Consider the following 16,002-nt stretch of genomic DNA (forward strand, 5'->3'; position numbering starts at 1 on the left):
GGGTATTGGTAGAGATGGCACAGAGACCTACTGTGATCCAATATTTGTATGGATTAATTCTTTGATCTAGAAGGACTCTTACACACAATTTAAGCACATGGAACTACACACATGCTTAAAAGTAAGCAAATGTGGAAGAGTGTTACTGCATCAGCATCTTAAATTTTCTAACATATTTGGTCTGAAGCAGGATTTCCATTGACTTTATCAATGCAGGTAGGCAAGACACTTTAATACAGATTTGATTATATTGCCTGCCAAATGACATCTTGGCTCTTGTCCGCCTACGTAAGAGCCTCTGCTATCAATTCAGAGGGAGGCAGAGAACTGCACCTAATGTATATAGATCAGAATGTGTTGCCCACAAAGAATAGGTCTCAGTACCTCCTGTCAGCTAGCTCTGTTTATTCTAAGGTGCCTGATCATTTTGATTAAAGAAAAATCCTAATTAACTAGAATTGTATAGAAGCAGGCAACTCCAACTGCTTTCCTTAAAACCTGAGAGCTGCCACCCCATCCTCATTTACTGTTGTCCGTCTGCTCTTCCCGATGGGTCTGACCCTTGCTGAGCATGATGACTTGTGTGATCTGTAGGATATAGAGAATTCCCAACGATACTAATGACGTGTACGCGCCTGAGGGCCAGGACTGCATCATCTTATATGACTGCAAAGCTTTATGCCACCTGGGGGCAATACAAACCAGTACCAATAGCCCAGCTGACTGCTTGGATCAAGGGGCAGTGCCGGCCCGGTGAAGGTCAAAATGATCAAGGAGTCTCAGTTGGCACAGAGCCCACGTTACTCTTCTGCATTTATTACCCCATACAATGATTAAACTCTGTCAGCCCCCGTGCTATGAAATCCAGAGCGCTGGAGCCATATTTGCCACCCGCAATGTCTAAACGCTCCCCCAATGGTACTAGGGGGCAGCTCAGAGAGAGGAGCGAGCCCTGGGTCTGTGTGTGCCTGTCTGTGTCCGGTTACGGGAGCCTGGGGAACCTGCCTATAACACAGCATGAGTGGCAGCCCAGATCCCCCACCCATCGGGGCCCTGGGAGAGAGGAGAGCCATTGGGCTAAGCTCGTCTTTCTGCCCGCCTCCGCCAAAGCATCACCACGTGGTCCTCCCCTAGCAACCGGAGGGGATGTCTTGGTACTGGCAGCTAGGGGCAGAGAGAAGGCTCGGCAAGCTGAGGCCAGAGGGGTATTGGCTGGGCTGGGGTATTTGTGTTAGGTAGGTGTAAGGCTACCTGAACTCTCTAGCGTGAGCTGTGACAGCTGCCTTCTCCTAAGCACCCAGCCATTAGCGCAGCAATCTGCAGCTCACTTTGCATTTCCTGCACGATCAAAAAGGCATCCTGCAAAAATGAGTCACTCTCACCCTGGGTAAGTGAGAACTGAGGTTTTCAGCTATGCAGCCAGGGGATTGGGCCAGCTGTGCTTCCACTGGCTGGAGAAGCCGAAGGTGGCGGATTAATTAATGAATAGGGGTTGTGGGCCAATGCTTAATGGAAGGAAAACTATTGCAGAGTGCACAAAAATACCTTTCAGATTATTCCTTTGCTGAAGATTCTGAAGCCTTTTCTGTTTTAAGATGTCATTTCTTTTTAAATAAAGAATTGTCACAAGCAGCATCCGTCACAGGTATCAGAACCTCAGTCACAGGAGTTGGTAGTTGCAGGATAATGTTTGCATGGACAATTATAAATAGAAAAAAAAATGCTAGTTGGGAGAATTAGGACTAACCTATTTCACATTCTCCAGGAGTATGGCAATGGGAAGGAGAGTGGGGTAATCCAGTATTAAAAAGCTGTATTGATGCTAGAGCTTCTATAGCGTGGTTGTTTTTTAATAGAGATTTTGACTCTCTTTGGATCTCTTATTGTTGCTTAACCATTGCTACCTCTTACTAAAAAGAACTGCAGTCCTTAACAGAAAAAAAAAAAGACCCAAACCAATAATAGGAATCTAGTATTCTCAGATTCCCTTCTGTATTACACAGTGGAATGTATTAGACTAGTCCCTCCCGCCCATCAAAAATAAAAATAATAGGCAGCTATACCATAACTTTATTTTACAAATAATTTAAATATGCTCTTTCCCTTTAATTGTATCTGTTATACATTTTAAAGAGTTGAACAGCCTAGTTAAAATCAGTTGATGTTCCTCATGTTTGAAATAAGACTCTAATCTTTGTTTACGGTTATTTGGCTTTCTAATTAATTTTATGGGAATAATGGAATAAAATTCAGTGAAGCAAACAACCTAAAAGAATTTAGGGCCTGCTCTTGCATTCAGATTTAGATGAAACTCCCAGTAACTTCAGTTACTAAGCTCTATAAGCCTTTGTACAACTGAGCCCTTATCTGGCATTTCTAGGTAGAGCATATCCATAGATCTCAGAGCTCTTTGCAATGGTGGGTAAGTATTCCTATGTTATGTATAGGGAAACTGATACACAGAGAGATTAAGGCCAACATTGTCAAGAGCATCCCATATTTTGGGTCCCTCAATTTTTGGGTATGCAACTTGAGACACCTAGGGCCTGATTTTGAAGGTACACACTGCTCCTGTTTCAGTTCCTGTTTAAATCACAGGGAGCTGTAGGTATTCTGAATCTCTGCAAATCAGGCCCTATGTGTTGAAGTGACTTGCACAAGATCTCAGTGCAAATTAATAGCAGAGCTGGGATTAGAACCCAGATTGCTAAATTCCCATTCCTGTACCTATCCACTGGACCTGCTGTAAAAGGTGTAACTGTAACATAGTTTGGTGATAATTTAAAAACCTTTGGAAACATTTGTATCCTGTATTTGTGAATCTGTGTGGTTTGTACAGTTGATAGGCTATAAGCAAAAATGTCTGAAAACCCCTTGTTTTTGGAGGGTTGTGTGGCATGAGTTATTGCACAAGGGAGCCTGGTGTTACAACTGGTATCAATTGTACTTAGGGCTACAGACAAATGAATGCCTCAGTCATGGCTGTCTTAATATACTTCTCAAAATACTTGTGAAGTAGTCTGATTAGACTGGGTAATCATCTGTTTAGTGAAAACAGTGAAAATTACAGCACTGTGGATAATTAAGATCAGTGACTATAATTTAGGAAAAATATATACTTAAAATAAATGAAGGCATTTTCAACAAGAACAATATGGATGGTAAAATCTTTAATGTATTCTGTCATTATCAAAACCACAACTCCTTAATGAAGCAGGGAGGTAAAGCTGATCCACAGCCAGCTGAAGTCAGTGGAAAGTCTCCACTGGATATCAGTGGGCTGTGGATCAGATCTGAAGGCCTTGCCTTGCTCTTGCAAACATTTAAGTAGCATATGTAAATTTACTCATGTAAGTAGTCACACTGCTTTCCCATTGGCTCCATGGAATTATGTGAATTATATTATCTGCAGGTGTTTGCAGGATTGGGGCAAAGTGATCAACTATCTGCCTGTTGACTTCAGTGGGTTTTGGATCAGCAAACCAACCATGTTATAGCCAGTGTTTAAAGTGGTCTTTAAAAAGTGTGTGTGTAGGGGGAGGTGGGATATCTATCATTTCCTACAAAAGTAAAAAGCAACATCACATTTGTTCTGCTTCTCCCTCCAGCCCCCACATCAATTCTGTGCCCCTGCCTCTAGCCTCACCTCTGCTCCTTCCACAACTCCTGATGTTCTTTACTTCCCTTGGTGTGAGGGGGGTGCAGCAGAGTCTCTCCTCCCTCTGCCCAGGCCCGGTGTAGCAGAGTGGGAGGAGCCAACCCATTGCTTACAGGAAGGGAGAAGCTGCTGGACTCTTTCTGCTGTCTCCTCCAACTACCTACCTGTGAGAACAGCTTTGACTACAGGAGGGAACAGGAGATAGCACTACCTGCAACAGCACTGATTGGCTGCTCTTCCTAGGAGATGGGATGAGGAGGAAAGAAGCAAGTTACAAGGGTTTTACTCCCCAGGCAGGGTTTAAATGTTTACCCCTCAGCAACATTGTTCATGATTTTATAGATTTCTATCATATTCATCCCCCTTCCCCTGGTCATTTTTTCAGCCCAAGTCTTTTTAATCTCGCCTTGTATGGAAGCTATTCCATGCCCCTTTGCATTTTTGTTGCTCTTCTCTGCACCTTTTCCAATTCTAATTTCTCTTTTGAGATGGGGTGATCAGAGCTGCACACAGTATTCAAGGTGTGGGTGTACCATTGATTTATATAGCAGCGTTACTATTTTTTTTGTCTTATTATCGATCCCTTTCCTAATCATTCTTAACATTGGTAGCTTTTTTGACTGCTGCTGCTGCACATTGAGTGGATATTTTCGGAGAACTATCCACAGTGACTCTAGGATCTTTGTCTTGAGTGATAACAGCTAATTTGGACCCCATCATTTTCTGTGTATTGCTGGAATCATTTTTTCCCAGTGTTCATTACTTTGCACTTACCAATATTGAATTTCATCTGCAACTGTGTTGCCCAGTGTAGTGATATCACTTTGTAATTCTTCACAGCAAGCTTTGGACTTTTAACTATCTTGTGTAATTTTGTATAATCTGCAAATGTGGCCACCTCACTGTTTACCCCCTTGTCCAGATAATTTATAACCCTGGTCCGCTCAAGCGGACTGCTGCTGTTTTCAGAGATATGGCCTTAGGGCATGTTGCTAGGGACAGGTGGAGAGAGAATCTCCCCAACAAAGCAAAATAACAATTCATCTATGAGGTTTCAGAGTTATTTCACAAGATTCTTTTTCAACAAATGATCCCTTCCCCACTCCAAAAATAGAAACAAATTGCAAACCCATCTCAGTCATTGGCCACATTTCCTTCTGTAGTTTAAGTTCATAAACACCAAATGATATAACCATCTGTAAATATACAAACAATATGATCAAGGCAGCTGTTCTGACTCTGGAGTGCCCCGTCCTGGCTTATAGACGGCAAAATCCATTTCTCTGTGAAGGATGAGAGTAGCCCAGCTCTTTGTTGGGTAATAAGGCTCAGCTGCACATGATTATCTCAGTTCAGGCAGACATTTCCAGCTGGGACACTGAAATTCTCTGCTGCTGGGATTTAACATCAGCTTTCCCCTTTCCAAAAAAGAAGCCCCTAAAAGCATACCTCTGGTTTGGCAGGGCATCCTGTGCCAAGGAGCCCCATTGCCATTGGGGTCATGATGGCTGCAGAGCTTCCGTTGAGGTATGGCAAGATTTCATTTCAGTCTTGATTCTGCAAAATCTTACTCGCTTGAGAAGTTCCTACCTCCACAAGAAGTTGCTCACAAATCACTTCAGTGGGACTTCTTGTAGGAGTCAGGGCTGTAGGGTTTGGCTCTTTTGTGTTGCAGTGTTGAGTAAGCTGTTCGTGGCTGATAATTAATGCATAAAGATAACACACTTCTCTTAGATTTCTTCTGTTTGCAAGATAAATAAGAATGGGGAGAATCCGTGTATATCACCAGCTGGAAATAATGCAAGATTCCATAGCTTATTAAAATTTTTATTAAAGCTGAGAATGCATCTCCATTGTGGCTAGAATGGTTTGTTCTCATTATGGTTTAAGTGGAAAAGTGGCAATAAACTGCAATTGTACAATATAAAGCAGGAATTGTAATTCCCAGTGACTCTGCCAATCAATAAATAAGGCATTGATGCTCTCTTAGTCTATTTCTTTGGTAGAATATCACTAACTTAACTACACCATGAACAATTAACCATGGAGATTTGATTTATAAAAAGAACATTACAAGCCTACACAGACTTTGTTCATATACACTTATGAATCAATAAAAATGGTCATAAAATCATTACTACAGAGACAACGTTGTTTGTCTCTAAGTTACAGTATACTGTAAACTGGTAAACGCCAAATATTGCTGAAAAATATCCAGCACTGATGTTGCAAATGAAAACCCTGTAGAGTAGAAAATTCCAAGTGAACAATCCCTTAATTCACTAAATGCTCAGTGGGCTGATGGTTTAACCAGGCTGTGCTGGGTGCTTGGGTGAAAATGACATGGTTCTAATGGGTACCCCATGGCAGTAAGAGAAACTTATCTGAAGTCATGTGCAATATGAATGAGCAGCACATACTCTGGTATTTGAATAACTTAAGTCTTAATTGCAGGGTATTTTGGAGAACTGCAAACTTTGTTAGCTTGATAAATAATTTTTTTTAAAAGGCAAAATTCTGTGTCTTGGTTTCTATACATGTAGTTGTAGCTGTGTCAGTCCCAGGATATTAGAGAGACACGGTGGGTGTTGGTTTCTAGGCATTTGTCCAGTCTGAGTATTTGTACTTTATTAATTTATTACTTTTCTTAATGGTAAAAAGGAGAGAGGGCTCCAGTGACAGCACTTTATTTTCTTTAACAGACTGTTAAGATGTTATCCTAACAGTATAAAAGATACTGAAGTGTGAGTTGTAAGCAAATGAAATGATGCATATTCTGGATCATGTAAGGCCAAGCTGTCTGTGGCTGCCCCCAAACAGCTTTGCTGGAAATAAGGAAATTTGCTAAAATGCTCGAGTTTATTGTAGGCCAGGTTGTGTGTGCTCTCTGTGCAGGTATACAAGAGTGAGAAGAGGGTACATGATTTTTATGACCATTTTTATTGATTGGAAAGTATATTTGAACAAGGTCTGTGTATACCTCTAACATTATTTTGATTGATCAAATCTTTATCGTTAATTGTTCATGGTGTAATAAAGTTAGTGACATTGCATCAAATAAACAGACTAAGAGCATCAATGCCTTATTTATTGATTGTTAGAATCACTAGGAATTTTTCAAAAATTTTGTCTAAATATTTTTCAATTTTTTTTCAAATTCTACATGCTCTAATTCCTTATTATAAGCAAGATAAAACACTATTTATGTTAAATGGTATTTGTACATTGAAAGATTGTAAAGTGGGCCAGGGGTTTTCCATGTTTACTGTCTCTCAGTAACTCCACAGCAAAAAGTTCTTTGTCCTGAGTATTATTCCATGACTGGAAGTTAGTTAAGAAGTTAATGCATGATGCATGAGCCAGAAAAGAATCCAGTTCAATCTCCTGTTTATATTTTGCAGTGCTAACAAGAATCAAAAGTAAAATAAAACAAAACACCCTTGCTCAGCAAAGTGAGCAGAGATGACTCCAAATATGTGCAGATCTCTCCCATGGTACTTCAGATGGTTGCCCTAGTGCATTTACCCATAATTTCCTTTCTGGTAGGCAGCATCCTCTGTCAGTTATCTGGCTGGCTGCAATTTGCCACTGTACTTCAGTGGTTCTGACAGATTCACAGCTGTGAAGGTCCTTTTCTTAGTGGAGCCACTGAGGTTCTGCCACACAAAGTGGGAGGAAATGGAACTTGCAGAGATAGCACATGGCTCTGTGATATGAGGTCCTAGTTAGACTATCAGGGTTGGAAGGGATCTTAGGAGATCATTTAGTCCAACTCCCTGCTGAAAGTAGGACCAATCCCCAGACTTTTACCCCAGTTCCCTGATTGGCCCCCTGGGTTTAGCAGGCCAATGCACAAACCACTGAGCTATCCCTGGGGCTCCCCGCAAATGAGCGTGCAAGAAGTGGTTAGGAGCATGGCCAGAAGACCTTTCCTGCACAGATCCTCTGCTGCTCCTTTCCCTGGGTAGGTTGGTTGCTTGAGGACTGAATTGTGGCTACTTTTGGACATGAGATAAAAACCTATATGGATCCTTCTGGAATGGCAATGCTAAGCCTTCTGTAGTAAACATCTGAAAAATGAATGCAAATATATGGCAGTCTAATTTCCTAGCATAGATGCCTTAATAGGATATTCATCTGTTTTTCAGCACTCAAATAGGCATTTACACATGTAAATTCCTAACTACTGAAATGAATGTTCACATATGGGATCTGGGCATTCTAATTTGGCCAATAGAGAAATTACAAATCAAAATTAAATATAGAATAAAACAATGAGACCAATGAACTAGAGAAAAAAATAGATATAGCAAGCAACGTAGCACATATGAAATAGCAAAGAAAAGGGAAATGGTAGTAAAATTTCCAGAGGAGATGGGCTTTAGAGCTTTTTAAGTCATAGCAGTAACAAGCTGTGTGAATATACCTGTAGCAGAAGACCAGTGGTACTAACTTGTTTATGTTGTGTCTCTGTCACAAATTGTTTGTTCACTTCTGCTCGATTTTCTGCATCTAATTTATGCATTTTGTCCTCCATAAAGGAGCTTTGGGTGACATTTGTCTGTAGCTTCTTAAATATCTTAATCTTTGGAATGTGGCCTTTGAAACATAACAACAGCGAACACACTAACATCTCCTTCCTCACAATATTTAGGAGTCCAGGGACACAGGAATTGCTGTACTAGATCAGATCACTGGGCCATCTCATTCAGTAGCCTGTCTCTGACAGTGGCCAATACAAAGTACTTCATAGGAGGAGATCCTACAATAGCTAGTCATGGGAGAACCTGCTTCCAGGGAAAGTTTCAGCCTCACTCCCCAAAGTTAGAGGTTGCCTTATGCCCTAAAGCTAATTAATAACTCATCATAAAATATTTGCTGGTATCTAAACCTACGTCTACAGTGATGCGATATTGTTACTTAATCTTTCTTGACTGTTTCCACCACAACCGATAAACGTTTTCCTGAATCTTATCTCCAGAGATGATTAGTGCATTAGCTGGTGCTGGAGGTAAATAGCACTCCATAGAGTGGGAGAGGTAACGTGAGAAGACTGCTGCTGGTGCCCTTGTCACAACAATGAACACATTATATCTGTGCCATAGGTAGCTTTCAGCACCTGAGAACACAATCCTAGTCTGAAATTTAGGCCTTTCAATAAACGGTGTGCCTTTTCATTTGGAAGGTAAAGTCTTACATGGAATACATTCCATATGAACAATATGCATGCACACAATCCTTTTGGAGTGCTAACAGGGCCTGATCCAAGGCCTACTGATTTATTTCAGTGGGCTTTGGGGCCAGCCCCTACACAGTGTTAGTATTGCTCACGTCTGCATAGTCTTAAGCAATAGCAACCACCCTTGGTCATGTATGTAGTTCACTATTTACCAGAGGTTAGATGACTCTCCTGAGCAAGGCTTTGTAGAATCAGGCCCATACTCCATGCATGGGACTCAAATCTGAATTCCAGTTGATGTCTCACCACACGGTATGGATCAGTTACATGCTAACTTTTTTTTTTTTTTTTTTTTACAAATCAGACCCCAATCAGGGTAGGAAGCACAGGCTTTGGGTGAGCACTATGGGCCTGATCCCAAGCCTGTTAAAGTCAGTGGGACTCTTTCCCTTGATTTCAATGCGCTTTTAATTAGGCCCCCAAAGAACATCTCTGCCCCCCACCCCTCTCCAGTATCCAATTGAACTCTGAATTTGAATTAATTATTTTTGAGAACTGTCTGTTCATAATTCAAAGGAGACTTAAGAACATAAGTCTACCAAGAGCTAGGTTTGGTACATGCCCAGAGATCAGGTGTATTCTGACTTGTTATATGACTCATGAAATACTAAATGGAAGGAAGTAAATAAAAGGATATTAGGTTAAGTTTCTCTTCTGTCTTTACTAATACGGTACAGCATTGCCAAGTGATTGTGTAAATCAATACTTGGCATAATCGCTATAATCTGGCAGTTTCAAATGCAAATGCAAACAAGGGATAAAGAAAGTAACATAAAACAGTTGCTATAGTACCAGTGTTTAATTTCCATGCATAACATGGTAAACTAAATTGTTTGTTTAAAGTGTAATTTGTCTGGTGTAGGCCACCCTGTGAGATTATTGTGAAACCGAACAATATATTGCTGAAAATTCTGTTACCTTCCTCATGGTTTTCTCAGGATAATTCCCCCCCGTCTTCCCCCCATCTCCCTGAGCGCTCTTTTGTATATAATACTTCACCACTGTGTAATAGAAATGAAGCCTGTTTAAACCAATTGAAAGTTACAGGCAAAAACGTACTTCCCGGCTCACATTAAAACAAAAGCAACTATTCAACAGATTGCTCATTCATCTACTGCGTCTCCATCAGACTGCCAAGGTATTACACAAATATTAATGAGCTAATTAGTCTCAACCTTTCTCCTCCCTTGAGGTAAATATTGCTAGTCCCATTTTACAGAAGGAGGAACTGAGAAACAAAGGTGCTAAATTTTCATAAATATTTACTAATAGATGCCTCAGTTTTTGGTGCCTAGTTGGGACACCGTAGGTTAGATTTTCAGAACTTCTGAGCACTTGCAGCTCCTATTGAGTTCTAATGGAGCTGTGAGCACTCAGCCCCGAGTTATCTCAGACTGTGCACCCCAAAATGGAGGTGCCTACAGTTAGTGGAGACTTTCCCAAGGTCACCCAACATGTCTGGGATAGAGGAAGGCACAGAAGCCCCATTTCTTGGCTCCCTGACCATCCTCCTTCACTTGTTTAATAATGAAAAACTGAAAGAATGACAAGAGACACATTCATTGGTTATTCTGGATGGTCATGTGCATTAAAAAGGATGTTTAATATATAGAAAATAGAGATGGAAGAGAGCCACTAGGTTAAATTATCTTGGATCAGATCCTGGACCATACTGGGACCACTTTGTGCTTCTCTAGTGACATGAAGGGGACTTGAAGTTGCCCCAAATGGAGCCCTATGACACACTGCCCCCAAACCACTAATGTATTGGGGCAGAAGCTGGTGTAGCCCAAGCACTTTGCACGCCATCAATCATGAGCCAGCACAATGGCCTGTGAGGGGCTGTTAGAAGCAAGTGCAGTTCAGAGCAGTTGTGAAGCTGCTCACATTGCACTGGGGCTGAATCATTTCCAGTATGGGAGGAAGAATGGGTGATGCATACCCATCTTTGCTTCTGCTTCCTCCCATGTATCAAGTGTAGCGCGGTGCACCTGATGCTTGAGCTCTCCTCTGTTCTGCTAGTGGAATCTTGTTCCCTGTAATATCTTTTGAAGCTCTTTGTTGGGCTGTTCTAATTTTAAACATCCCAAGTAATGGGTTTTCCACCTTTTTCTCTTAGGACAGTGTGCTAAAATAGGCTTGGACCTTATTTACTATCCCACAGTCTGGAAGGAAAATAATTTTCCTGATATTCAGCCCACATATTCTTTCTGTCATGTTTAATCCCATAAGGAATCAATGAGTAAGTGCAGGCTGGGAGTCAGGAGGTTCTGAATTATAATACTGGCTCTGCTGCTGATTCATTGTGTGGCTCTATACAAATCTCTTTGCTTCAGTTTCCCCATCTATAAAATGATTCTCATAGATTCTTCCTAGGGATGCTGTAATAATTAATGTTAGTTTACTATATTAGAACTGTCATATGTGCTTATAAATGCTGTGTATTATTACTTCATAATGCCACTAAGCTTGGTTATACCCTAAATAATTCTCCATTCCTTAGTGCTCACACACTAAAATATGTGTAGAGGTTTATTATGTACACCCTTACGGCTCACTTACCTGCGCTATATGTATTTAGACTGAGCTTTTCATTGGAGTCTAAGCATGTTAGGAGCCCGATTCCCATTTAAATTCAATGGGCTATGGCTATCCAGCTTCCTTGGGTCCTTTAAATATCCCAGTATTAGCTTCTGTAATCATCTATTGTAGTTATTACTAGTTAAAACAAACAAAAGGAAGTACTTCTTCACAGAACACAGTCAACCTGTGGAACTCATTGCCAGGGGATGTTGTGAAGGCCAAAATTATAGCAGTGTTCAATAAATAATTAGGTACATTTATGGAGGAGAGGTCCATCAATGGCTATTAGTCAAGATGGTTAGGAATGCAACACCATGCTCTGGGTGTCCTTAGTTTCTGATTGCCACAAACTGGGAGTGGACGACAAGGGATGGATCACTCAATGATTTCCTGTTCTGTTCATTCCCACTGAAGCACCTGGCATTGGTCACTGTTTGAAGACAAGATACTGGGCTTGGACCATATGTCTGACCCAGTATGGCTGCTCTTATGTAGTTATTACTTCTATTGCAGCAGCATTTAGGTGCTCCAGTCATGGACCAGGGTCCCATTGTGCTAGGTGCTGTACAAACAAAATGAAAAGACAGTCTCTGCCCTGAAGAGCTTACAATTTAGGTAGCTGCTCTCCTTAAAATCTCAAGGCCAGAGTACAGCACAGGAGAGATGGGATATCTAACTACTTTCTCCTTGCAAGATCCACTTTGTACATCAAGGTGTGTTGTTCTGTATCTTGAGCTTTCAAGGCTAGTAGCACTTACATTCTTGAAAGGCTAGTGACAATCTTTCACCATGTCTTCTTCTGTATTAGTGTTTGGCCTTAGATGAGGGTCCTTGTCCAACCTCTTGGACACGCAGCATATTCCTAGACCAAGGAGAGTACAAAGCTGATCTTCCAAATATGATGATAACATTTGATATCAGTTTTTTGAGGGGACAGTAGGAAGGCCTACTATTCCCTTTCCTATTACCTGCTTCTGGTTTAAAATGTGTGTCTGCAGTTCTCAGGATGTCCGTACAATGGCAGGTTCAGATTCTGATTCATGCAGACAGAACACTCATGAGAGATGAGTGTGCACGTTGGCCTTTTGTACCAGCTCTCCAGTGGCTTGTGGAGTAAATTGACTTCCTTATTTAGCTTGAGATTCTCAACCTTGCAGAGTGGATCTAATGATTTTCTGTAATGGGCTGTAGCTACAGTAAGGGAAAGACAGAAGGAGCAATCTCACTATTATCAGCTGCACTTTTAACAAACAGCTGCCATATGGGGAGTGCAGACTAAAGCATGGTACCATAGCATCATGATCTTGTAATGTCATGAAATGTGTGAATATGATGCAGTGCAAATTCTGTGCAGATGAATTCAGGCATATTTATATGGGACATGTAGGCTTGTGTGTCTTGTTTAAATAATATATTCTAGATGCATTGATGTACGTTTGAATTTTTTTAAACAGCTCCTAAAATAGATGGGACAGATACTAATCCTGTTGCCATGAATTAGTCATCTCATCCCATACAGAGCTTGAGTTCTGCCACTTTTAAGGCCCAATGCAGGACTCATTTCTTTAAACAAGCCTTTCCTCATTAGCGAAGTAGCCTGCTGGCCTGGCAACATTTCCTCCTAGGAAACAACCACGTAGCTGAATCCTTGTGGAGAGAGTGGTTTAAAATAAAGAGAAAGACTGGGCTCTTCTTTTGGACGCACGCAGCTGTGACCTTTAGTTTTCGAAACTAAATGTCCTAAATAATGTCTATGGGCATTGCAGTAGTGGAAGAATTAGAACTAGAGATACTCTAGAAAGACAGATGGATTCATAACTCCAGAAGAAACACTCAAGAAAAATGCTAAGGTGGAGACTTAAACTAATAGACCATTTTTAGAAAAGAGATTTGCATCTTGGACTGACACCTTGTATGTTAATTTTCAAACCAGCACAAGTAAAAAGGGTCCAGGGTTTATTATAGAAACAGTATATAAGGATGCCAATGGCATGACTCTCATGGGTAGTGATTATATGGACACTACCTGGAAAGAAGAAAAAGAGCATGACCTAGAGAAACATTTTGCAGAGCAATAGAGAAAGAAGCCAAATCCCTTAACAAGATACTCAGAAGCCTGAACATATCAGCACAAAACTGAAATAAATGGTGGAAACTGGCAGATGCCCTATTCACCTGCGGGAGGGAAAAGAAAGACAGACTGACTCATGTTCTTTATATTTAGTGAGGCTAGAAATGGCTGCTTTGATTGTATATATTGAAAGAGGCAGATTCTTTGCTCTGCTATCTCCATTTTGGGCTAGGTAAGTAGCACAAAGAGGACTTAAATCAGCTGGAGAAGGCCAGTGGAGTTTTCCCCCTGTGTAGGTGAACTCTGGCTGCATAAACTGGGCAGAGACCACCTTATGCACCATCCCCTTCCAGCGCCAGTGTAAAAGGATGGTGGGTGCATGTTGGAGGTGTGCTGGAGACAAGGACAGGGGTGTATGGAAGCAGATTTCTAGTATGCTTGATCTTCCACTGATGCAAATTAGAACTGTTCCTCTGTTACTCTAGCTTGCACCAGGGCCAGACATGTTGGGATTAGAGAGCTGCAACTGGCTCATTGAAACTTCCCCTCCCGATCTCACTGTACTCAAACTACAAGCAGCCCAATCTGGCCCCAAATTACTTATGTCTGAATGTTCTTTGGTGCTATGGGTATGATATTAAGCTACCATAAATCCAGCCATTTCTTACTCTGGCAGACATCTCATGGGAATTTTGTCTGAACAAGAACTGTGGCTTGGAGTCCACAGTGTAAACAGTCTTTACTGGTTGATATTTTATCTTATGTTATGCAAAAAAAAGGCCTGTGTATCACAGGATGAGTGATTTCTGGAGAGGATGTAAATCATAGAACAGGAGGATGTTACCTCCATGGAACATTTGAAGGTTATTTATCTGACAAAATGCCTGAATTGATTCTTCAAGACAGCACTTGGTGCATCTAAATTTCACCACAGATTATTTATAACGTCAACACTAAACTCTGGGTTTACATAATGTCTCCATGGTGACTTCATTTATTGGTTTCAGGTCACTCGCAACCTACAACAGCCTTACAGACAGACACTTGGCTGGATACTTCAGCAATACAAGGATAAGACGACATCTTCAGCGCTCAGGGCTGGTAGGCTTTAAAGGCTTCCTTTTTGTTACTTTTACCTCACACTGCTGGATATTTTTGCTTTTCAGTACAGAGGTAGGGTTGCCACTTTTTAAAAGTTTGCCCATCTAGACAGACACATATCATGGTGTCATCCCATGCTTGCATGATGTAATGTGACCTTTTCATTGCATCAGAAGGTCGTTCACTGCTTTACCAACCAGCATCACAGTGTGATCACATATGGCAGGACCCTATGGGATTTGGGGTCCTGTAAATATAGCATGGTTGTGGGACACAGGGCTGTGCTGCTAAAATCTGGACAATTGTAGAGAATCAAGGACAGGTGCTAATCCTGGGCCTGATACTGCAGTGTGCTAAGTGGCAACAAAGACTTCATTGGGAGTTGAGGAAGTTGCAGTTAATACATGGCTGGAGGTACTTAGCGCATTGCAGCATTGGAGGCCGAGAGATGCACAGCACCACTATATGTGATTGAGCTGTAAATGTGTTAACTTGTTATTGGTAGGGGGCGTGCGCGTGACAAGGCGATGTTAACTGATTCTGTTCATACCACGTGTGAAACAATTCTCATACCTAAGTTAGGTATTAACTTAATACAAATCATTCATTTTCTCCCAATTTAATATTATTGGATTAAATTAATAATTTGTGGAGACTGGAGGAGAGGACACTGGTGGAATTCCAGCAGGAAAAATTCCAACAGCAATTAAAAAAAAAACATACCTCCTTATGACCCAGTTCGGATTTTATAGTATTATGAAAATTCCCCAAGTGATATTAGCAGCAGAATAAAACTGCTTCTGAATGCTGAGGATCCTGAACTTTGATTGGCTCGTGATGAGCTGTTAATTGAAACTGAGGCATTGTCCCTTAATAATAAACGATTGTCTATCAGTCATCTGTCTCCATGGCGTTGGAGACCATTATTGGCATGGATCAATTCTGTACATAAACCCTGGGTAATCTTAGCATAGCCCTGAGCTTGTGGCAGAGTTGCAGTAAGTCATTACCACACATGAATGGCAGTGCATTACCACACAGTAAGGCTGCTATTAAGACGTGTCACTGTACTTGTATTTCAAATCTATTGTGAGGAGAACTTTTCTTTGAACGATTACAATAGACCCAGTATGTCTTTGCTGCATATTTCTGGTTGTTCTTCTTAGAATCTGTAAATCATAATTAAATGCTATTAGATGATTGACTTGTTTTTAAAAAACAGTGTCAAAGTTAACCTATTGCCTATAAAGTCGATTAGCAAATCTACAAAATTCCAATTCAAAATTAAGTTAATACCTTTAATTTTATTTTTCAGCAATCTCTATTTAATTGTTTCATGCAGTCTTGTTG

General features: G+C 41.0%; 1 protein-coding gene across 1 annotated transcript in view; it reads left to right on the top strand.

Moving 5' to 3' along the window:
- Window positions 1–1,119: 1,119 nt before the first annotated feature.
- ERICH3 (glutamate rich 3) overlaps window positions 1,120–16,002 on the top strand; it is a 63,286-nt gene continuing 48,403 nt past the window's right edge. The window contains 2 exon segments of the mRNA XM_030571895.1: window positions 1,120–1,387; window positions 14,559–14,652. Of these exon segments, the coding sequence (XP_030427755.1) occupies window positions 1,368–1,387; window positions 14,559–14,652 (114 nt within the window). The 5' untranslated portion in view covers window positions 1,120–1,367.

The sequence above is a fragment of the Gopherus evgoodei genome, chromosome 8, assembly GCF_007399415.2.
Source record: "Gopherus evgoodei ecotype Sinaloan lineage chromosome 8, rGopEvg1_v1.p, whole genome shotgun sequence".
Classification (NCBI taxonomy): Eukaryota; Metazoa; Chordata; order Testudines; family Testudinidae; genus Gopherus; species Gopherus evgoodei.